Here is a 24,405-nt window from a genome sequence, read left to right on the forward strand (position 1 = left end):
CGTTGTCATGATTTACAACAGCTGAGGATGTGCCCCCAGATGTCCAGACAATATAAAATTAAATATATGATTTTTTTCTCTAAGCATAAAAGACTTACAAAGTTGACTCAAAAATAAAAAAGGAAACAGATAAATGCATGTATGAACTAAGACTTACACCATACAAGAGTGTTCATATTCTCCATGTTATCTGGACAGCACTTAGATATCCATTTTTTATGAAACCAAAATGTAAACTAAAAAAGTTCCCACATATAAGTCTTCAATTAAAAATAATAAAAAACAGTTTAGTATAAATTAAAGAATACCAGCATCTATTTGGATTTGTAGAATGTTGTAATGTTAAGGCATAAAATGTTAATGAAGGATACCGAGGCAAGAGTCTCACTAGTCTCTAGACTTCAGGTCACTTCCAAATCAGGAACAAGGTTTGTACTTTTATGTTACTGTATTTGTAATAAAGCATCTTAAACTGAGATCACTTATCAAATCCCTGGAAAACATAATGGTACAAAAAGTCTGCATAGTAAAAATTATTTCAGATTTTAAACTTTGCCAAGAAGACTCAAGTGTAATCTAAAAATATCTTTTGTATTTTAAGACTACAAAAATTGAATATGAAAATTTCTTGATAGTCACGCCCATACATAGGCTGTACCTAAGGTCTTACATTAAAAGCTTATGTATTTTAAATGTTAGCTGGAAACACATCAAATGTATTCTAAAAGCAATCCTTAAAAAAAAAAAAAAAAAAAAAAAGATCCAAAACCTCATATATGCTATTAAACACCTGGAGTGATTTTGAGCAACTTAACTCCATCCTTAATTTTGACCTTGGGAGAACACAATGAAAAAAGTACTATTTTCCAGAAGCAAACAGAAAATTAATTTAGTCTATATAGTGCTGTAAGTACTCATGACACTGAATTACATTGGTTTACTTTGTAGATGTTTATAAAACTAGCCTATGTTGTTTGACTTTTAAGGGAAGACTAATAGGTGTAGTAATGGGGGGGAAGACCTTATGGTTAAGCCAAAACAGAGGTCATGCCTAGGGCATTTTATCTGCCCTGCTTACACACCCCCGGGGAATTGCATCTCAACAGTTGATTCCCTGTTAATCAATTCACATTAGTGCCTCCCTTTTAGTTTTCACTTTGCTGAATTCCAGGAAAGAAGTTCTCAAACCAAATGCATGCTCTATCTGTGACCTAGTCAGAGCTGCTGCATTTCAAGAAGAAATCAGCAGATTTTATTTGCTCTACCGACTGATAAGAGACACCTTCGTAAGTAAAGATTCATAGCCAGCAGACTCAACACAGAACGAGATCCAGTGGTCTGTTTACAGAGGTCAGCAATAATATGGGAGGAGAGGACATTTATGGGTTTTTTTTCCCCTCAACCTATTTTCTTTAGTTACAGAGAAAGACTCCTATAAGACATTAGTCTTCTGCTTCTCTTTACTTTCATATTTACTATGGCTCAAGATTATGTATTTGATAAGACCTGTAGCACTTGCTATCACTCCATACTCTCTTCAGTAAGCACACATGTTTTTGTGCTGCTCTTGCCACTTACAGGCTAAAACTTAAAACAATTTACTATTCAGAAGTGAGAACCACACTGGGAGTGAGAGGTAGGGGAGAGTTATGAGTATAGAAATAGCAAATAGTGCATTCACAAAAGCAGATCTGACATTACAACCAAACCCTTTAGACCCACTGATTTAGCTACTATTTAGCATACACACGGATCTTCACACAGAGGATCATCAAAAATAAACTTTATTATCAAACTCAAAATTCACACATTAAACATAAGATCTAGACACAAATAATACTGAAAACATTCTGAAACAGTAACCATTTCAATAATTCAGATGAGTAACCAGTTACCATTGTTTCAAATGTCTTTAAGAATATTTAATACATACACCATTGTGAAACATCAAATGCTTAGCTGGCCAGCTCTCAATAAGACTTAAATAGGGGAAAACTTATTTCTATAGAAATAACATTATCTAATTATGAATCAGAGACCCATAATTGTAGTGCTTGGGGGGAAAAAATATAGCCTTTTGAGATATTTGAAGTCATAAATAACTATTGTACATTTACAAATTTAAATAAAGGCCTTCGTTACTATAAAAAGTTACTATATATACATTAGATGCTATGGAGAAATCCAGCCAGAGGCAAGCGTTGAGCTCTCAGATTTGGCCACTGAATCCTATGAATTTGGTAGGCAGATTGTCCACAGGGTACACTATGGGGCCAGTTTTCATTGTAGGAGGTCCGTTCAGGAGCTGCCAGTCACAGCTCCGTGCCAACTCCACTGTAAATATTTTCAGAAGGACTTTTGCAAACTCTTTGCCCACGCAGCTCCTCAAGCCACCACCAAAAGGAATGAAACTGAACCTAGAGGAATCCTCTGGAGATGGAGACATGAAGCGATCCGGGTTAAATTCCTCCTTGTTAGTAAAGAGATCTGCCACATCATGGGTATCACAGATACTGTAAATAACATTCCAACCTTTAGGGATCTGGTAACCCTATCAAAAGAAGGGAAAGGAGACATGAAGTGCATACTGTGTTAGATAAGGTGAAGTGTCAGTACAGTACATATTGGTGCACCCCACCTCTCCTCCTAGCTTCCTTCAGGTCATCCAAAAGCAGATGGGTTATATGAATGCACTAGTACTTTGCTCTGAGGAGTTAGGCCCAAGCCCCACTTACATTTAGCTCAAGGGTCTTGAGTGCAATTCGAAATCCTCCAGGAACAGGTGGGCTCAGCCGGAGTGTCTCTTTGATGACACAGCCTGTGTACTTCAGCTGCTCCAAGACCTCCATGTCCAGCTGCTTCTCTTGGTTGGGACTGCACAGTAACCCCTAGAAAGGAAGATGCTGCCATGACATTTATGGAGCAGGCAGGTAGGGCTCCTGGCACACCTCAGAAAATTATGTTTACCTGCCTCTCCCTGCAAAGGCAGGGCACCAGCTTGGTCAGAGGGAGCCCAGTCTGGGACACCTTTCCTGAAGGTACCTTCCCACTGCCCCCCTCCTGTGAAATGGTTCTAAAGGAGGCACGCACCTTCACCTGCAGCTCTTTCCTCACTTTCTGCAGGACATCGTGGTGGAGCCCTAGGAAGGCAATCAGTGATGTGGCAGCACTAGCAGTGGTTTCATGGCCCCCAAACAGCAGCTCTGTAGCAGACTCCTTCAGCTCCTGACACAGAAGAGGAGTAAAACAGGGCTTGAACATAGTATCTCTACCAGGGCTATTCTGCCACTTGTACAATATGTGCATCACTCCCAGACTGAAGCAGACACCCAGGGGTCAGGATGGGGGTGATGCTTCTGCTCCCTGTGGCTATGTCTCCTTATCCAACAGCTTGGTCGCAGCCTCTGCATACCAGTGCACTACGCAAGCTGGAAAAAGCGAGCACCTCCTGCCCTCTCATTTTGTCCCCAAAAGATACGTGTAATGCTGACAGGAGGGCTGGAGAAAAGGAACAGATCTGGCCCTGGGGAACCTCACCTGCATGTTGAGCTGCCCCCCATTGCCCTGTGTGTGCTCCATAAGCAGCTGCAGTGCATCCTTGTAGCCACTCTCAGGCTCCTTGCAGGCCATCTTGGCACGGATATTCTCCTCTATCTTGGCATGGATGATGTTGCGTGCCCGCAAGCCCTGTCCAAGCAGCAGAGAGAGCAACATGGGACTCGAGCTGTACTGACATCCCTCCCGGCCTTTCTCAGCTGCCCTAGTTGCAGAGGCACTACTCTCCTCACCACACCACACCCCCCCCCCCCCCCCCAAGCCTTACCCGGTAGAGCCCGCTGAAAGGCACATCTATGGGGAGGGAAAAGAGGTTGCGGATCATCTCCTCAAAGGCAGCCACCAGCTGCTGCTCGCCGTCGGGGCTGGCCTGAGAGGGCTGGAAGCCCAGCAGGATCCTCATAGCGATGCGAAACATGAGGCGCTTCACTTCGGGGTACACTAGCAAGCAGGGCCCGGTGGCACCCAGCCACCGTGCCAGGCAGGCACTCACCTCCTCCTGGATGACGGGCACGTAGTGCTGCAGAGCTTCCCGGGAGAAGGCCTGCATGATCACCTGCCAGGCGGGACAAGGAGAAGAAGGAAGGGGGCATAGGCTCAGCCGCGGCTCCCGGGGCAGACGCACCCGCTCCCCGCCCGCCGCCGGGGCCGTACCTTTTTGCGGTGCTTGTGCTGCCCGTTGTGGAGGTTGGAGAGGCATCCCGAGCCCAGGATGGTGCGCACCGATGAGGGCCAATGCACGGACACGAGCCGGTGCTCCCCCAGCAAGATATGCCGCACGTTCTCGGCTCCCATCACCCGCACGGTGGGCCGCCCGAATAGGTGAGTCTTGTAGATGAAGCCGTATTTCCTGCGCTTCATCTGCAGAAATTTACGCCTCTGTCCGGGAGAAGGGAGAGAATAACAAAGTAAGTGTTAAACGAAGAAAAGAAGAGCATGAAAAGCACCTCTTTCCCACCTGGGCACGGGAGCCCGGCGAAGCTGCTGGTCTTCCCTCTCCCTTGCAGCCAGAGGAGGTGCCGAGGACTTCTCCGCTTCCCGCGGCATCACCTCGCCTTACCTGCAGCACCATCTGTAGCGTCTCCCCGAAAAAGGGGAGTCCCATGGTGCCCGGGGGCAGCGGGAGCGGGCAGCTGGGGTCGCGGCCGCTCACGCAGTACAGGTCCCAGAGCTTGACAGCAGCGAGAAAGAGCAGCAAAGGCAGCAGGAAGGTGCACAGGACGCTGGCAACCAGGGCGGAGAAACCCATGGCTAGGGAGCGAGTCCAGCCTGGCCCCCCGGGAGCTCCTTTTGCAAGGGCCGGGCTCGCAGCTGGTCGCCTTTTATACCCTTCCCAGGTTGCTGCCCACCCTACCTTGGTCGATATATTAGTTCACCCAAAGTTCATCTTTAATTGCGGATTGTGGCCTGGCTCCTCCCCCCGAAATCTTTAACTATTTGCTTTGCGCGGCGCATCCCGCCCGCCGCAGACAGCCGCCGATGGAGTAAAGGTGCTGCCGGGCTCGGCGGCCACCGCTCTGGGCTCGTTTCCGCAGCACCGCTCTCAGTGAGCGGGCAGCGGATGCCACCGGCAGCCGGGGACCGGCCATCCCCTCGGATTTATCGCCGATGCTCTCTAGAGACCAGCAGGTTGCACCGAGCAGTGTCCTGCTCCAGCACCCGGGGACCCTACTACCCGGGGATACCTACCTCCGGGGACACTCCCCGGCCGGTGCCGCTGTGCTCCGCAAGCTACGGAGGTCCTTCACCCTCCGCTCTTGTCGCTGGCTGGGAACGGCGAATGAACTGTCCGAGCAGCGGTCCAGTGCTGGGGACCGGACGGAGCGGGCAGTCCCCCATGCTGGGAGAGCCCGGCGGACCACTGGACAGAGCCGCAGATGTGCCGCCACATAGGTTGCGGAAGCTCCGCTGTCCTCTCATTCACCTCGAAAGGCCCGGCTTGTATTTCTGCCTGCCGCGGGGGAAGGAGCCGCGGGCTGCTGTCCGTCTCAGCCTCCCGAGGCAGGTTCAAGCGCGGGTCACTGAGGTGAAGGGAGGTGAGTGAGGAAAGGAAACACCAAACCCTCTGTGCCCGGCTCTTCTCCCCGAGAACTGCTGCCCGCCCTTTTCTGGGGCTCGCCGGCATTCCGGAGCAGTCGGGGCTGCAGCGGCCTGGAAGAGGCTCTCAGCACCGGACGGGCACCCTGCCGGTTGCCGCACCCCGGAGACTCCCTCCTGGGGCAGGCACCGACGGCTGCTCTCCGGAGAGGAGCGGCGTCTGCTGGCAGGAGCGGCCGGCGGGGCAGAGGGAAGGCTGCTTTCGCTGGGGCTACCGCTGCGTCCCTGCGCAAGAGACACCGTCCGGGTAGCTAGGGAAGGAGCGCCTGGCGCGAACCACAGCTGCGGGGCGGCGGTGCGCTCCGCCGGGCACTGTTGTACCAATAAACTGTCGTGCTGGGTTTCTTGTTGGGGACATTTCGTTTGGTTTGGTTTTTTCCTCTTAATTTCATTTTTTCTTCTTTTTCCTCCCTGTTACTTTTATTTTCTTGCTCCCAGACAAGCTAAATAAAAGCTGGAAGCTGTGAGCGCGTTTGTGTAGGGGAGGGGGAGATGTCACTTTTAATTATTATTTTCCTGACAATCAGCGCATCACTCGGGACCCTACCTCCTCTTTCGATGCCTTGGGGGAGCGGGTCTGCGCGCCTCCGTCGCCCCTTGCCCAAGACTGGGGTACATCCTCGCCCCCGGCGGCGCCCAGCCCCTCGGGGTCTGGTGCGGCTCCGCGGGGCACGGCCGGCTCTGGCCGGGAGCGGCGGCCGGGCCCTGACCCGGCGCTCTCCCCTTGCCGGGCGCTGACCTGCTTGTGACCTACAACACGGACCGTGACATCTGCGTGAACCCGGCCGGCAACCGCGCCAAGTTCACTGTCTATCAAAATAACGAGATACGGTGGCCTGAGCACCGATAATTGCCACAGGAAGGCTTTATTATCTCCCCAGCTGTGTATTCCCCAGTCATCGGCTCGAAAAGAATCAAATGGTAAAGAGTGAAAGGGATAATTAAAAACATCTTGGAAGGGGGTCAAGAAATTAACAGCCTAATATGAACAAACTTGGATTACAAGTAACAATCATTACACGTCGTTTGTAAATGCTCTTGTTTATCTGCAAACAAAATCAGTTTCAAGGCCTTTTTTTCTTTTTCTTTTTTTTTTTTTTTTTAACTAGATCCATGTTACATTTTCCAGCGGGTGGCTACGGGGCTCGTTAGCGCTCGGGGTAATTGTTAAGCCCTCCCTTGGCCGATGCTGGGCGCTACAGGCCCTGCTCTGCCCCGCAGCCCTGCCCGCGGTGGGAGCCTGCGTCACCCACGGGTCACATCCACGCCAGCTAGTTAAAGTTAGTCATTGCCACTTGCAGCCACCACCTACTGATTTCACCTCTGATAGCCAGAAAGATTCACCTTTCAGGACAAGGTCAGGAGGGGCAGAGGCTTTGGTTCACTACGGGGTCGACCTGCCAACAGCACTTAACTCAGCCCTGCAGTTCAACCCTTTCCAGATTTGACCTGTCACATTTGGGAGCCACATTTCTGCCCCAGGTAGTGTTGTGCTGGCTGTGCAGACCTCTGACAGGTAACGGCAGCACATGCCCTGCTGCAGAGCTCCAGCATGGATATACAAGGGGGACTAGCCAGGGCAAGATCGTTTGTAGACTGATATTGAAGCAGGACAATAACAGGGCAGCTCTTCAGAGCATTTCCAGAGGGATCCTGTCCTCATGACAGTTTTCTGCCCTAACAGGTTGAGTTGCAGCTGGTTTTTCACACAATGCACACTGTGCCACCAAGCCCAAAACACACAGGAAGGACAAGGTGGATGTTTTCCTCCACTAATTCCATGCAGGATGTGTGACAGTGGGGAGCAGAGGTGAAGCTGAAAGGAGCTTATTAACACATTGCAGTGTAGCAAGGACCTGAGCCCAGCTGTTCTCAGTGCAAGCAACAGGACTCACTTAATTTTACATGGGAGAGAAATACCTCCTGTCTCAGCAAAGCAGGTGGTACTCAAAAGCCACTTAAAAAGGTGCCCTCAGCATCCAGGCTTAGCCTTAGGTACTAGCCCTGGATGGACCCACAGAGCTGCTGTCTTGGCACTTTCCCCAGCAGAGGCAGGCTGCAGGAGGTAACATGGTCAGTCTGGCCAGCCAGGCAGCATGGGGCCTATGTCACTTTGCAGATGCCCCCACTGCAGTGTGAACAACACCATCAGGAACAGAGGACTTTCTGCCATAAATCAGACACATTCAGACACGTCCCTTTTCCAAGTGTTTATTCCCCAAAGCCCTATCTCCTGCTTCAGGTCGATCCCTCAATCAGGCTGTGACTGGGGAGTCCATCCTGCAGGGAGCGCAGAAGGGGGCTTCATAGCAGACCCCTAGCAGCAGTATGGTGCTGATACATGGCTACCACTACTGGGTGAATGAGACATGTCCACTTTGTGCCAGCTCTAGTGGGAAGTGCAGGAATGAGATTATATATTTACAGTAAAATACACTTTTCACCCTATTATTCTAGCTAGAGCTCGTGCTGAGGATTGGGCAGCCCTGGCTTGTGTTTTTCAGCAAAGCCTCCTCATCTTCCCTCCTTTTACACCTAAAAAGCTACACTGTGCAGGATGTTGGTCCTGCCTCTACTATAACATACCCAGGAGATAACCACATGACAGAAAAAGCTCTGTGGGCCTTGGCTCTAGGGCGGGGAATTTTGCACCCTCACCCCAGTGGCTGGAGACCTGCATGAGGAAAGGGTTGGCTGAGCACCTATGTGGGATGCTCCCTGCCAGCACCTTCATTGGGTTTTTCCCCTGGGCTGGGACTGAGTCCCTACCTGATGCTCAGAGGCAGGACTCTGCAGACCTTTCCCTATTGGCTTGCACACCAGGATGTGAAAAATCAGACCTTTGGGGTTTTGCTCTGCAGTGACCCAGTTCCATGGGCACAGCAGAGACTGCCCCTGGCAGCCATGGAGGGACATCAACACCAGGGCTGAGGGGGGCAGCATACCCTGGCTCACCCCTCTCTGCCCTGACCAGGCTGCAAGAGGTGGAAGTAGAGCTGCAGCCCATCATCAACAGGGTGCACAATGGGCACAGTCTGCATGGCAGGGTAGTTGGGGGTGGCCAGCTCCCAGCGGGCTGTGCTGACCAGCTCAATGGCCAGCAGCTTAAGAATGGCCTGTGCCAGCTCCTTGCCGATGCAGCTCCGCACCCCGCCACCAAAGGGGATGTAGTGGAAGCGGCCCACAGCCTCTGTCTGGGTGGCACTGAAGCGGTCTGGGTCAAAGCCACCAGGGGGGCTCTGGTAGACAGCAGCTGTCTCATGCGTGTCACGGATGCTGTACATGACACTCCAGCCTTTGGGGATCTGGAAGCCCTGTTGAAAAAGATAGGGTAGAAGAGGAGCATTACATACTTGTGCAGCCAGCTGTGCTAGTGGAGAGTGAGCACAGGGTGCTGGAGAACAGCCCCACCACATTACCCATCTGCTCCACAGCTCCTTTTCTCCCCAGCCCAGCTGGGACTCACAGAGGTTGCTGAGTGCCACCTGTGCTACACTGCCAAGCACCACCACTGTGCCAGATACAGTACTGCAGCTCCCCAGCATCCCACTGGTGTGCGAGGCACTTACATCTAGCTCGAAAGTCTGCAGTGCCGTCCTGTAGCCTCCGGAGACTGGGGGCAGCACCCGCAGCACCTCCTTAATCACACAGTCCAGGTAGCGCAGGCGGCTCAGCTTCTCCAGGCTGATATCCGAGGGGCAGTGACAGCTCTGTCCGGATGGTGCCTGGAGCTGGGGACCAGTGCAGGGACTGTTCTGGGGGAAGGTGGGCTCTGGAGGGGTATTGGGCTGACAGGAACCTGCCTCTGCTGAGCCTGGTGGCTGGCTCTGGTCCTCATGAGCATCTCTGGCCATAGGGCAGGTAAGTGGCCTCTTGCTGTCTCTGCTCTGGGTAGTCAGGGTGTCCAGGCAGTGTTCCACAGGGCAGCTCTCACACTGCTGGTACATCTCATTGAACAGCAGCTCCTGCCTTATTTTTTCAATCACTGAGGGATGCTTCAGTAGCAGGAGAATCAGAGAGGTGCTGGCACTAGCCGTGGTGAAAAAAGCAGCAAATATGAGCTCAATTGCTGACTCCTGGGAGAGGAAAGAATGTTTTGACAAGTTTGAATGCCATTTTAAACTGGTTGTGATTCAGATTGTTCTCATCTTTTGCAGGTTTTGTCACTGTGCAAGGGGCTTCAGCCTCCCCATGGCTCTCTACAAACCTGCACCCACCCTGGGTTGGCAGAGACCAAAACAAGACACCTTTCTTCCATTTCTTACAAACTGGACATACGCTTGCCAAGAGAGTGAAGCAAAAACACAGCTGAGATGAGTACACATCACCTTAATTCAGCTCTTTTGAGCTTTCCTCCCAAATCAGTAAAGCCAGGGGTAATGTATCAAGGATTGTTTTTTTTTTATGGTCCCCAGTGCTATATACTGGCTGGACTAGAGGCTTTTGTCAAGGTGTAACTCTCAAAGGCATCTTTCAGCTGAAATAAAACCTCTGAAATAACAGATCCCTGTGGACTCCTATCACACCTCCTGCAGGCGTTAGCAGGAATTTTTACATTCGCAAGGTAGCAGACCGAGATAAAAAGAAATCTCTCAGTTCTACCACTTGCAATTAAAACCCAAGACATTTCAGTAATATGGAATAAACTTAGGGCAGCCTCTGTGATTTGAAATAACAGCCTGTATGCCTCCCTGCATCAGCCTCTGACAGTGTGGCTACATAAACTGTGACATGATGAGAGATCATGTAATTATTCATGTGTAATATCCATGTGAATACTAATAGAAATTAATCAATCTTAATCGCATTTTGAATCTGGTAATTTTTTTTTAAATTATAATAAAACATTCTGTTAGAATAAATAATATACTAATTACAATAGAATTACTTTAAGAATATACACTGGTTCTAATTGTAGCTAATAACCACTGTAAAATCTTTCAAATATTTTCAATTTAGAGGTTACACTTTTACAAAATATTTATAAAACATTAGTCTTCAGAGAGTTTTCCTTAGATACCTAAATAAATGGTAAAACAACTTTTAAACTACCCATGCAAAATTGCTTCAGACCTTGTTATATAAATGCAGTGTGTCATCCACTGATGCCAAGTGATATGCAGCTATGAATGATATGGTACAATTTTCTCCCAGGGTCTTTGGCAAAATAGTATTCAATTCAGTTGGTAGTTTTGGCTCAGTAAGGATTACTTGGTTCATCCCTAAATCACAGTGATGTGTCATGTTGCATCATAGCAATCCACAAACTAGATGATCTAATTAATGATAAAGTGATAAGGTATGTCCTGGAAACCATCATTCCATCCCTGGACCCATTTTGGTACATCATCTCAGAGATTTCTGGGCTTGCAGCCCCAAAGAATACAGTGGCATGAACTACATGCTGCGCTATGTCAGATGCTGGGAGATGTTTGAGGAGCACACAACTAGCTCTAAAGATTTCCAGCACAGTATTTTGGTGGTTACCAAGTACACGCTGACGTACAGAGCCTTGGAACTGCCATATAACCCTACCAGCATCCTAAGGCAGGCTGAAGCCTGGTGGCCATGAAGAGGAAAAGTAGAAGAGGCATCAATTGCTTTTTTAAATACCAGCTGTCTTCTAATGAAGAGGCACAATCCCACCAGAGCCTATGGACCTGCTGAGTCCAGGCTTTGTCAGATGCACTGGAAATGGTGTCCTCAGAGATGGTAAGAGAAGGGCAGGAGCCAGCGGCTGATGTTAGATTCCCAACAATCCCATTCCTGCCCCTCAGCCCAGGTCTCTCAAACAGCCACCAAGTCAGAAGGGATACTACAAGGTGGGGATCTCCTTACCTTTAGCTCCTGTATGGTGAATTCTTTGCCATGCTCCTTGGCACTGTTTATTATAAAATCCAGGGCATCGCTGTGATCTTCTGGGTTGTTTCTCTGCAGTTTTTCCTGTATAGCTTTCTCCATAAATTCATGTAGCATGTTCCTTGCTTTAATTCCCTGTGGGAAGCACACATAGTTCAGTAGAGCCTTAGGAACCAGTCCCCTTTATCAAGAGACAGGAGGACCCCAAGTGTGACAATCTTTAATCCCTGGATCTGTAACAGCAAGAACTGTTTAATCAGCCCCCAGTGCCTTGCAAGAGGCAGCAGTTTAGGGGGAATTGCTGCAGATTCTGTTGCCTTGCTCTTGTGAATCAAATACAAGTCCCAGGAAAACTCTTAGAAGAAAAGGCAGCAGCAAACCCATGGTACTGAGTCCAGAAGCATCTGTGCTGAACAAACCTACAGTTGTATAAGGTCCAAAAGGAGTTTATCCAAAGGGACAAGAAGAGGCAACTTAATAAAACAGTCCAAGCAGAAAGGCACATCTGAGACAGGAGCAAATGAGCTGCTTTACCAAGGTATATTAGAAAAAGACACATCAGTCACACTCAGCTCATCTCTGGTTGCATTGCACTCTCAGCAGATCAAGAGATTGACATCTCTATGCAAAGTGGGATGGATGGAGTCAGAGTGTCTGGCTCTGTATCAAGATGCCTTCTGAAAAAGCCAGAAGGACCAGAGATTTGGGATGAAAAATGGCCATGACCAGATGTTGAGAATAAGATTAAAAGGCTGAGAACTGAGGTTGGAAGGACTGGACAAAGGAAACAGGCCAGGGAGCAAGGGGAAATACAAGGGGACCTAAATGCAAGTTCAAGCAGTTGGTGTAGGGCCAGGCAAGCTGTGGCTGCCCTGAGAGAGGACAGGGGTGGATGGAGGATGAAAGCTCACAGTGGCGACAACCTGCAAAGGGAAACTGGACAGAGGAAACAAGAGCTTTGAACTGGTGAAGAAGAGAAGCAGGGAGGCAGGGGAGAACTGGGACTGGCTCGGTAAGGTGAGCTGGTGAGGCAGCGCTCACAGTGGAAAATGGAACATTGAGCAAGACCTGGCTAAAAGGAACAGGAGTCTTGAGCTGCGGCAAGGGTAGAGAACCCAAAGCCAGAGGAGGGAATGCAGACTGAAATGGGAGAGGAGGGGTGGGACACAGGACTGATACCTAGAGCAGGATTGTGGGGAGGCATGCAAGGAGGGGAAGGGCAGCAGGGGAGAAACTGCAGGTTGAAAGAGGCACAGGAGACTGTTCCTCTGCCATGACTCCCTCCAGGACCCTATCGCTGTCTCACTGTTGCTAGGGGGAAAGGAACCAAGGACTGTAAGAGGACCTCAAGTCCTCAGCCTGCTCTACGTGCACAGGGAGCACTAAACTGAGGTGCATTGTGTCCACCTGCCTTTGTGCCCATGCTTCCAGGCTCCTTTGCCATGGGCTGACATGAGTCCAGGCAGGATGAGATGGGACAGGACCAGACGTGACAAACTAACCAGAGGCAACACATGGGGTGAGCGAGAAGAGGAACCCTGTGATCTACAGTGAGCTGGAGCCAGGGCCCAGAGGTGCTGAAAGCCAACCAGGAGCAGGTGAGAAGCACAAAGAGAAGGGGAGACAGCTGGGATGGGCAAGACACAAGGCTCTCGACCCAGAACATGCTGCAGATGTCCTGATCCACCAGAAGTGTGCCTTGGTGGGCCTGGGGACAGAGGGTCTGTGCCACCGGGTCCCAGGCCCCTGCCCCGCGGCAGAGGAAGCAGGGCAGGCGGCAGTACCTTGCGCAGCCCACTGAAGGGTATGTTGAGGGGCAGGGAGAAGAGGTTCTCCACCAGCTGTTCAAAAGTTTTGGCCAGGTCCTTGAACTGTTTTTCCTCCAGGCGGAGCCCCAGCAGAATCCGAGCTGCAATGCGGAAAGTTAAGGTTTTAGCGGAGGAATAAACTGCGATGGAGCCCGGCTCCATGCACCAGCCCCGTAGCTCCCAGCTCACAACCTTCTGGATCCGTGGCAAATAGCATTCCAGGGCAGTGCGGCTGAACACTCTGGCCAGGATCTAGGAGGAGAAGGGATGGAACAGAGGCAGGTGATTAAAGTGAGGTGTCCAATGTGCCACCGAGGCTCAGGCCTGGGCAGGAGGTGCTGCCTGGGCTGTGTGTGCTGGCGGGGCAGCTGTGAGGCTCACCTTGCGGCGCTGGCGGTGCAGGTCACCAATGGAGCCGAGCAGGGTGTGGGAGCCCAGGATGATCTGAGTGCTCTGAGGCCACTGTGTGCTGACCAGCGTGTGCTCACCCAGCAGGATCTTGCGGATGTTCTCAGCACCAGTCACCCGCACCACCGGCCGGCCCAGGAGGTGGGTCTTGAAGACGTTCCCGTACTTCTCCCTCCGGGAGCTGTGGAAGTGAGAGCCCTGGGGGCAACCTGCGGGTCAGCCCAGGGCTCCCATCAGCCCCTTCCCATCCAGCCCTGTCCCCCTGCGCCTTACCTGGAGCAGCCAGTGCAGGGTCTCTCCGAAGAAGGGCCAGCCCATGGAGCCCCTGGGCAGAGGCAGGGCGCTGCCGCGGTCCCGGCTGAGGCTCCAGCGCAGCGCCCACAAGTACCGGCACAGGATGACCATTAGCGCCAGGGCCAGCAGCGCCAGAGCAACAGCCTCTGGCCAGGAGAGCCCCAGCGGCATCCTCCTCGAGGGCGGCAGCAGACGGGGCTGGCGCGGGGCAGAGGCGGGTCCCCGCCCCGACGGCACGGGCTGCCCGGCCGCAGGAGCGGCCCCGGCGGCTGTCAAACTCCGGTGCCGGCGACGGGAGCCCCGCGGCTGGCCCCGCTGGGTGCTGCCCTCCCGGCCCCGCTCGCCTCCTGCTGCCGGTTCGCCCCTCGGCCACATTTATATAGGTATTGGCCACTTACGCCCGATCCACCTTCGGAGATGACGTATCTGCTGCATATTTAAGCAGCGCGGCCAAGTGCGATGATTGGAGCGGGAGAACCGGGGAGAGTGACTGAGGGGCGCAGGGCGAGAGCGGCCGGTCGAGGCAGGCCCCCTCTTCTCGGGGAGGGGGGCCTAGTGCCCCCTTACGCCACGGAGCTAGTGGCCACTGCTCTCCCCGGCCCAGCCAGCGCCAGCCTCACGGCAGGACGGAGGCCCCTCCGTGCAGGGTTTCCCCTCCTCCCCGCGTCCCCCGGGGAGCCTACTAGGGCCGGCCCCTCCCGCCGCCCGGCAGAAGCACCGAGTCCCGTTCCGGGCTCCCCCGACCGAGGAAGGTCCCAGCCCCACTCCACGGGCGCCGTCGCCGCCCCGCACCGGCAGCTGGGGGAATCCTGCAGCCCGTTCTCCCCCGGGGCACACCCCGCCGTCGGGGCTCCCTCCCCCGCCTGCCCCGGGGATACATCACCAAAGAGCAGGGACCTGTACAGGTTCGAACGAAATCGGCTCTGAGGTGCGTTCCAGAAATTAAACAGGAGTACGGGTGAGGTTTATATTACTGTATTTAGACAGTCAATAACTTAAAAATACAGCGAAAATGTACATTATTTTTACATGTTCCATTTGGTTTGTATTTGTCAGACATTCTCTTATTGTCTAAAATAGCCAGGAGGGGAGAGCAAAGAGACCGGCGGTGGGACGAAATGCTGATCACTGGAATGGGTCTGTCGGTAGAAAGCATGTACTGACAAACAGATGCAGCACGAAACCAGCAGTGGCAAATCTATTCCTTACTGCAACCTGGGGAAATAACCCGTGATCTTACAAAAGTACAGTTAGAAATAGTAACCCTGAGGAACAAACCGAAACCAAAATGTCACATAATAAAGAACTCAAATGGTTATTTACATTCACAACCTCAATATTAAATCCTTTTGGAGAACAAAGCCTATAAGCCCTAATGCTAAATAAATATTAAGTTTAGTTCTCAGGTAGTTTTCAAAGGTACTAAAAATCAGATGATTTTTTCATACCTCCAGACTACAAAACCTGGTATACAAAATTATGTCAAATCACTTTAAGGCTAATATACATTTAATGCAGGGAAACAATAGGCAGCATCTGAAATGCAAGTATCTCAATGATTGAAAACATTAAATTAGGATTCATCCAGAAAACAGCAACTAAGAGATCGTTTCTCAAATTATTCCTACTCAGAGCAAAATTTTGGACACAATGTCTGTGGATATTTAAATAATGTATTTACAGTTCAGCTGTTCCATGTACAATACAATTGAGCTGGGGTTTATTGTACAGTGTCATTTGTCACAATTTGTTTACAATATACAAAATAGTATTCGATCCATTAAAAATACGTACAAAGATTGTTTGCTGAAGACTCCATGTACAAGCCATTGACTGCATTTTTCCTTTACTTGGTCAAACTAATGTATATCAACTGATATAGCTATTTGCTTGGTAGAAACAGTGGCTAAGAAATATATCTTGGCATGATGAGAAACAGTCGATGTAACAGGCCTATGTGTGCTGGGACATACCATTCACTAAACTCCTAAGTTGCTTTACTACAGTCTCTATTAGCTTCTGCTTGTCACGATCGTTCTTCCTGAACTGAGCAAAAATATTGTTCTTTTTGCTAGAGTCTTTCATTCTGCAGAAATAAAAAGCAAACGACACAGAGACGTTGGAAACGGAATTTGAAAAGGAAAAATCCGGCTACTTAAATAGATTTATTTTTGTTCCTCTTTTGATCTTTCCGCTAATAAGAACCAGTAGATTACAAATCCTGTTATCTATGTGTTCTTAAATTAAACTTCCGCGGTGCCAAACTCGTTTTAATAAATATTACTTCACAAGTATTAAGCAAATACAACGTCGGCAGGAAACCGATCCTACCAACTGAGTTCAGAGAGAAGCAAAGCCGTGAGTCTCATCTGATTCCACGGTAAGTTCAGACTCAGCAAACGGCATGTTTTGCTCACCGACAAATTACCCGATATCGGTGTGGCTGATCTCCCGCACCAATGGGTTTTAAAACGAAATTCGGGAAATAGAACAAATTGAAGCAACAATGTTTGTGTAACAGGATAGGCGATACGTACCCTCTGTGAACTCTGCAAAACACATTCACCGCAGAGAGAAGAGGAGAGAAAAACACCGTTAGAAAATGCTCTTAAACCACTCCATATCTGGATGCAGGTTTTAAAGACAGGTTGACACTCGGCCGGCGGCAACGCGCCTCCCATACCCTGCCCTCCGACCCAAGCCAGCCGAAAACGCTCGCACCGGCTTTACCACCGCCAACCTCCCTCACTCCCGTTTCCCGACGCGGCAACTCGGGCAGCCGCAAGCTGCTACCGGAGCCCCGCACCGGGACAGCGATGCTCTGCCGCCGGGCTCTGGCCGCAGCTCGCTGTAGGCGGGCAGGCGGCCCCGGTCCCGCAGCCGAACTTGGAGGGCTGCGGCTCTCGGCCCGGCCCCGCACCCGCCGCGCCGACACTTGTACCCAGGGCAGGCACTTACTTCTCCAAGAGCGTGAGAGCCGTGCTGGGGTTGACCCGCAGGTATTTGGAGGTGGCCTGCCCGTAGTCAGCCAGGTAGGTGGACCAGTCCCACACCATGAAGAGGTCCAGGAGCTGCGGGGGAGAGGTGGATGAGGGAGCGCCGAGCGGCTCTGCGGGAAGGAGGCTCCCGCCCTGCTCGGGCCCGGCCGACAGCCCTTTCACCTGCCCGCTTTCTTCTTTAACGCCTTCCCGCCTCCCTCCGTGTGCTGGGAGACGGTTGTGCAGGTCCGGCCCTAGGCAGGGATGCTAATGGCTTCAGGCTTGAGTGTTTCAGAAGCTTGCTTTACCGTGGGGAGCAAGAAGGGGATACTGGTGTCTATTGCTGCTCACAGTCATTTAAACCAGAGGTGCAGATAGTCTCAGCTAAGTGAATTAAACTGCTCCTGCTGCACTCTCCGTGGTAACTGATCCCCATGACTCAGCCCACGCCCATGGCACACCTGGCACAAACAAACCCCAAACGCTTAAATGGGGGGAAAAAAAGCCTCCAATCACAGTGCTGCGGTTTTGAATCAGGCCTTTAACTCATCCTCTCAGAGCTGCTGTTCAATAGAACAGCCTGCTCATATAAGAGGATGTGATGCCTAACCTCCATCAGCCAGCACCCTCACAGCCCTCAATGCCTAATTCCCCCTTGCCATCACAGGGTTCAGGCCAGGCACCACTGGGCACCCTGCTCAGGTTGTCTGGGGCATATACAGGCAGCTCTGCTTGGTGGGAGCCCAGGCGGGCAGACCCAACTCCCATTGACATTAATGGCGGGTGTCTCAGCTCCCTTCCCATCTGATCCCTGGCCTTGTCCTGCTGCCGAGGGCTAATGTGGGCTTGTTCTCAGGCTGTGCTGTGTTAGCCAGACATACTGCTAAGGTAAGCATGTGGAACCATTAGCAACACTGCCATGGCTCACAGTGTCTGTGGCTGCTCTGCTGAGCTGGATCCTCAGCATAATCTAAAGCCCCTGCTTGCCCAGAAGCCTTGCTACATCAGTAATGCTATATCACTTGGAAAAGTGGGGTGGAACAGGATTTTCCATAACAAAACTACTTTATGGAAGATAACAGACTGATGCAAGTTGTACCATTTTTCTGTTTAAATAAAGAATCCTGTCCACTTCAAACATTTGTATCTGCTAAGCCAGAGTACAGCTGTTACAGCCTGAACACAACAGGAGCAGCCCCTGCTCCAGCAAGCAGAGCTGCAGCAGGCACCCACTCCTCTGACTTCTCAGGCTATGCTAAGAAAAGGACTGAATTTCTAAGAGCATTGCCTTACTCAAATTCCTCAGTCTGGGAAAATATCACAGCTCTCCAGTAATGCTAACCCCCAAAATTGTAACATCAACTTAATTACAAAACAAAAGTATATATCTGGTCTTCACAGCTTCAAATTTATATGCCTCCCCTTAATTTTTTCCATTTCCTAACAATTTTCTTAAGCTATATTCAAATAAAGTGTCTAATTTAAATAAATTATTTTCTAATTAATTATTCCTTCCATATTTGTAGTATAGCCTTTTATGAATACACAGTAACATTTTCTGGCTTTATAACAGACCTCTGAGAGTTGCTGCTCTGTCATTCCAAAGTCCCCAGGGACCATTACAAACCTCAGTGATGTTTAGATTTCATATTTAACTATCTCGTATGGGCAAAAGGTGTAGAAAAAGCAAGGAGGCTATTGCACTCTACTGACTACATATTTATTATAGCCATCAAGGTCAAATGCAAATGATTCTTTCTCACAAAGCATTTTCTCAGGATGGGCATCATCAGTTCTACTGGGCTGAAGACTATGTGCATTTAGTCACTAAGCAAACAGACTTGAGAAGGCTCTGATAACTCAGGCATTACTGGCATCTGTGAAACCCACAGCCTTAGTTGCTACTGCATGTTACCATCACTTCTTATTACCTGTGTTACAACAGTGAGTAGTACCCAGTCCTCATAGAGGCTGTATGATATATTCAAAAGCGTGATCAAAAGAGTGGGAAGATAGGCCAGGCAGATGCACAATACAAAGTGAATCCAAACTATGTAATCTGGAAATTTCGTGCTCCCTCTGTCTTACAGAGAAGCAAATAGAATGTATTCATAAATTACTACTAATTACAATGCCACTTGTCATGGGCTCCATGTGGAAGATGGCACTTATGGAAGGACCATGCCAATACTCCTGCAGCAGCTGTCCTCAGAGAACTGAAGGCAAAAGACTTTATTTCTTATCCCTATCGTAACACTGAAATTGAGGATTCTGGGTAAACCCTAAAAAACCCCAAAGCTCTGTACCTTGTTAAAAACATGCAGCCCCAAGCCGTTGATGTCTGGTACAATTACAGTACTGACAAGTTTAAAGAAACTTTCTTGCCACTATCACATGAGGAATTTTCATACCATACTTCCAATGCTTGAATCAACCATCTGATTGTGTCATGGCTCTGGGACATCTCAGTGACAGTCATGGCTGGGGTGGAAGATTACACCTCATTTGTCACCTGACCAAGCACAGGTAGTTATGTAGGGCTCAAAATAGACCATGGACTCTGATGCTCTTCAATACAATGCCCCAAGAGAACACAAAGTATATTCTGTGCATTTCAATACAATCCCGGCTCTGAAGAGTGAACACCCTGAGGGAGATTACTGGCAGGCAGGATGTACCCAGAGCCTCTTCCCTGCTCCACACTTGGTCAAAGAGCTGCACACAACCAGCCTCATGCCAATATATCTAAGTTAAAGCAGCCATCATGACATGCTGCAGGTAAAACAAAAGACAAGAGACATGCAATCAAATGACACATGCCACTCAATGATAGCTCCCTTCCCTCCTTCTGCACACGTGTTCAGGAACTGCAGTGTGACAACTGCAGTAAATGGGACAGGGAGCTGCAGACACTGCTGGAGACTGGACTGCTGCTGTGAACAATTACACATTCTGTGTTTTGTCCTCCTCACAGCTGCAGTTCTACACTGTCGCATATTGCTGTATGCAGTGGCCTTTGACAGCATGTACTGTATGCTGTGGGTGGCCAAGAGCTGTCTGGTGTGCAGCTCTTTGGAGCCGTGTCCTGGCCATTCATATCACCTGCATCTGACTTGGCAGACGTACAGTCAATGCAGGTATTTTGCAAGGTGAGCAGGCTGGCGAGCAGGCTGGTGAGCAGGCTGGCGAGCAGTCAGCAGCAGCAAGGATAGCTTAGCAGAAATGATGTACTGGTCCAAGGACCATCACACATGTATGGGAAATAACCTCCATTTACCCATACAAAGCTTCCCAGGAGCACAACCCCAAATTCACCTTCATTGATCTACAGTCTGCTTCGACTGCTACTATTCTGTTTCTTTCTGATTTTTGCTACAAACAGGTGTGCCTTACTGAAATGAAGCACTTGAATTTCTCTTCCTTATATAAAAAGAACTCTATTAAAGTGTCCTGGCCATAGTCATATAGTCAGGAAGAGAGACCATCCATTCAAAGGTGCAGAAAAATATTTGCGCTACTTCATGTGATTTGAACATACTGCTGGAAAGATAAAGCTGATAATGAAGCACTGGCCTACCTAATAATTTAGTAAATGCTTTTTAGTAAAGGATAAAGTTATCCTGAAATTTATCCATGATTATTGAAAAAAGAGAAGAATGTGAAGATGCAAAATGGCTGGGTTTCTAATTAATGGAAACAGATAGCTATAACAACTTCATAATGAAAACTTGGCCAACTCTTTAACAGAGAACAAAACAAAATAAAACAACATTTTCCTTATATTTTTGCTGTGTTTTAATTCAAACTAGATGCATATTAAAATGATCTTATAATGTGACAGGGACTAGGTGTGCGCAAAAACACAAGGGGAGGGAATAGCCTTTGGTAATGTTACACAGTACTCAAGGTGAAGATATAATGAAAATACTTTGTGGATTTGGCTTGACATGCTGAGGTGACTCATACTACAGCGATGTAATATGTGGATATGTTAAGTTCCACTGAAATAAAAGAAGGTTGTAAATCTCTGCAGTTTTAAATACTATGATTACTACTAACGTGGAAAAAGAGAAATTGTATCAAGGGCAAGTCTAGTCACAAACGTATTTATTTTGCCAAAAAACCTATCAGCTACAATTAAAAAAAAAAAAAAAAAAAAAAAACAACAAAAAAACCCCAAAAATATTTAGGAGATTTAAGTTCAGGTGAGCTTGCCCCACGGCTTCTCAGTTGTAAAGTATGAAGTACAGGAGAATTTGCTGGTTCTGTAACAGCAGTTCATGTTGTGGCAACTAAAATCAGCTTATGAAAGGCCAAATTCAAGTAACATTTACATATTACTATTGTATCCACTAAAACTATATATTACCGAGACAGTAACTGAGAATGAGATGCATTGTCTAGGAAGGAATGCTCCACACTAACATGCACTATAGCAAGAGAAATAAATGCACAGAGTAGGTCCTGGCAATAAATATTTCCCTGCCTGTAAAATCAGTCAAAATCCATTCAGTGTAGCCCTCATGCTGAAGCTGTTGCCTGTGAATTCTTCAAGGTTCTTTGCCTTGAAATTACAATAGGAAAAATTTCTTTCGCACATACATCTTTCCAAAGTCAACATGTATGGGAAATACCTCAAACCAGCCAAAAAGGCAATTTCTCCTGCTACTCTCAGAGTCTGGAGGCAGTGCAGACTCTTAGTCAGCCACTCAGCCCCACCTAAGGAGCCATCTGAGGGTGCTCTGTCAGAACCAGCTTATCATGCAGCTAAAATACTGTGAAACACCTAATAAAGTAGATATGTACTTTATTATGCAAGAACAATGGCACTGTTGTACTCTCTTTATCCCATAACAACCATGAAAAATAAGAGTAAGTAAAGACAGTTAATGCTATACCTGAGAATTTTATAACGAAGCATAAAATGCTTCCCTAGGAGCAAGGGTAACCTTTCTGACCACGAATAATTTGCAGAGAAGTGTGTGTACCTGTGTATGAGTCATTACAAAAAAAAAAACACCAAAAAAGGAGTAAGCTTTATTCTTTCTAGTACACTAGATAGTGCAATAGACTGCGTACTTACAATTAAAGGAGAGGCAGCGTAGACAGGATAGACACTTCTGCTTTATTTAGAGGATTTGCCTCTTCTAAAGGTATGATAGAAGGGGAACTTTTATCCAACTTGGAACCACCAGTGCGATGATCAGAGCACTGCAGATTCTTTTTACTGTATATAAAATACTGTTGCCTTTTCAAACCATCACATTATTAGTCACAGACATACTTGTAACATTGTAGATAACAAGTTACTAGCTGCTGTTCTGTGCTTGTGTTTTGAATTATGCCCTACAATACTTTGGTTTTCTAACCTTTTGTTCAATTCCATGCATTTTCTAAATGCCTTTTATGTCTAATATTAGCTCTTTCTACTAAAAAAACACCACTTGAAAAAAAAAGGTTTACATATATTTACATACAAGGCTATAGTAATCTCTTACATTATGCAGATAACTGCTATTTTTAATTAAGAGACTTTAATTTTAAATACAATAATTTTATTGTAAAATATACTGTGTTATTTTTTTGTTAAAATGACCTACTTTAAGACCTTAATAGCTAACAGCTTTGGATAACACAAAAAATTACAATATTGATGCTACAGGGAGGAAAAAGTTCTTAAGATTTTAGGAACCAAATTCTAGTTTCAAACAGGACACTTGCACCTATTCTTCAACATCAGTGTTCTTGCTTTTTCCCAATATATAGGCTATATAGCCATGGTTGGGTAGAAAATACTGGTAATCATTGCTCAGTAAAGCTCTGTGTTATATTACCTAAAGTCCTGAGCAGCTCAGCCATAGTCCGGATGTATTTAGGCCATCTTGTAATTATGTGAGAATTTTGTGCACTGGGAACTGCTGGAATAGACCATCCGGCCCTGTCAATACTGCTTGAGCCTCTTGTCACATCCTCAGATATCATACAGATGCCTCTTCCTTTCTACTTTTGGGCAACTGTCAGGAATAATCTTGGAAGAGAACAGAACTTTGGGAATTAGCTATGAACAGAGTCAACAGCAGCAGAGACAGAAGGAGAAGATGAGGGCTTTGCAGATGGAAATGGGGGCAGTGTCCATTAGACAATACCAATTCTGTTGGTTATACTACAAAAATTCTAATTGTAAATTACCAAGGTAGCTTAGTGCAAATTGGAATGGTGTCTTTATCTCTTCTGAAGTAGCAAGAATGTCAGCAAATAGCTTTGGTTGTACAATAAGCACCAGTGATTCAGGAGCTGGAGCTAAAAAACAGTTGTACACTTGATATCCTGCTTACCTTTCTGCAAAGTTAAATATTCCATCAAAAGGAAGGTAACTCTTCTAACCTACAGCTATTGGTTATGTTCTTCTGGCCCACTCTCCCAACTCACAAGCTGAATACTTCTGATGCTAAACAGTTTATTAACCCCTAATCACCCAGTTACTTCTGGACTTGATTGCATGTGTAATTACCTTTTGTCAGGTACAATTTGCCTGATAAACATGTCAGAACACTTGCTGCTTAGTCTGTTGAAACAGATAAATGCTGTCTTTCCACAGCCCTGAGGCATAATTAACAGGGAAAAAAAAAGACAGTTATAAAAACACACAGAAGCTGATTCAGTAAGGCAGGAGTTCACAGCATGCAGCCCGTCAAAGCCCATTGCCTGGTCCGCTATGCTTGCCTGAGCGCTTATTGAGTTCCAGTCTGCTGTGATAGGGCAACAGTGGCAGCCCTCAAAAACTGAGATTTAAAGTAGGTTTCTACGTGAACTTCAAAAAAGAGTGGGATGATGCCTGCTTGGAAAGAACAAAACAAAACAACGAGCAAACCATCAAAGTGAAGCAGCAGATATTGAAATTAGTAGAGCTCCTGCCACTGTTATGTGTTATATGCTCAAGCAGAATCTCTGGGATGGGACCAGGAAGCAAAAAATTAAAAAAAGAGAGAAAAAAAATCAGGAAAAGCAAAAAGGGAGAGATTAAAAAAAAAATTAAAAAAGGAAAGAAAAAAATAAAAGTTTTGAGGCATTCTTGGGCTCAGTTGCATCTGATTTCTGCCCTGTAGTGTTTGCAGGTTATGTACCCATGCACTACAGGGAGTGCAAAAAAAGAAATCCTTACCTGACCTCTGGATAACCCAAACAGGAGATTAGCCCATTTCCAAGAAAAGCAGGTTGTCACACTGTTAGGCCAATTGCTTCTATTGACACTTTGCATAAACATCTTACACAGAGTGATCAGAAAGGACTGTTATGCCATTAACGCTCTTTTTATTTTTTTATACCTAAGCCTTACAGAATAAAGGCCTTTCTGAGTAAGGGATAACAAAAGGGTCAAAAGGTCACAAACATTCTTTTAAGTAGGC

The 24,405-nt window shown here is 47.9% G+C and overlaps 3 protein-coding genes across 4 annotated transcripts in view; all 3 read right to left on the reverse strand.

The window, feature by feature from the left end:
- Positions 1–1,768: 1,768 nt before the first annotated feature.
- On the reverse strand, positions 1,769–4,874 carry CYP26A1 (cytochrome P450 family 26 subfamily A member 1). The gene is made up of 7 exons (XM_005144051.3): positions 4,616–4,874; positions 4,210–4,434; positions 3,824–4,111; positions 3,538–3,687; positions 3,091–3,225; positions 2,736–2,888; positions 1,769–2,551 (listed from the first exon to the last, which is right to left on the reverse strand). The coding sequence occupies exons 1-7, from the start codon at positions 4,802–4,804 to the stop codon at positions 2,210–2,212; spliced, it is 1,482 nt and encodes a 493-aa protein (XP_005144108.1). The 5' UTR covers positions 4,805–4,874; the 3' UTR covers positions 1,769–2,209.
- A 2,975-nt stretch (positions 4,875–7,849) lies between these two features.
- CYP26C1 (cytochrome P450 family 26 subfamily C member 1) lies at positions 7,850–14,343 on the reverse strand. Of its 2 annotated transcripts, XM_031044699.2 has the most exons (6): positions 14,001–14,343; positions 13,701–13,925; positions 13,296–13,571; positions 11,491–11,646; positions 9,222–9,728; positions 7,850–8,966 (listed from the first exon to the last, which is right to left on the reverse strand). In XM_031044699.2, exons 1-6 carry the CDS (start codon positions 14,190–14,192, stop codon positions 8,604–8,606), a joined length of 1,719 nt encoding a protein of 572 aa, XP_030900559.2. In that variant the 5' UTR covers positions 14,193–14,343; the 3' UTR covers positions 7,850–8,603. The 2 variants fall into 2 exon arrangements, with proteins under 2 accessions (XP_030900559.2, XP_030900561.2); XM_031044701.2 differs by lacking the exon at positions 13,296–13,571.
- A 637-nt stretch (positions 14,344–14,980) lies between these two features.
- Positions 14,981–24,405, reverse strand: part of EXOC6 (exocyst complex component 6) — a 90,392-nt gene continuing 80,967 nt past the window's right edge. The window contains exons 21-23 of the mRNA XM_034061380.1: positions 16,980–17,092; positions 16,559–16,570; positions 14,981–16,107 (exon numbers count right to left, since the gene is read on the reverse strand). Coding sequence (XP_033917271.1) covers positions 15,975–16,107; positions 16,559–16,570; positions 16,980–17,092 — 258 coding nt within the window. The 3' untranslated portion in view covers positions 14,981–15,974. The remainder of the gene's footprint in view (positions 16,108–16,558; positions 16,571–16,979; positions 17,093–24,405) is intronic.

Source organism: Melopsittacus undulatus, chromosome 4 (assembly GCF_012275295.1).
Source record: "Melopsittacus undulatus isolate bMelUnd1 chromosome 4, bMelUnd1.mat.Z, whole genome shotgun sequence".
NCBI lineage: Eukaryota > Metazoa > Chordata > Aves > Psittaciformes > Psittaculidae > Melopsittacus > Melopsittacus undulatus.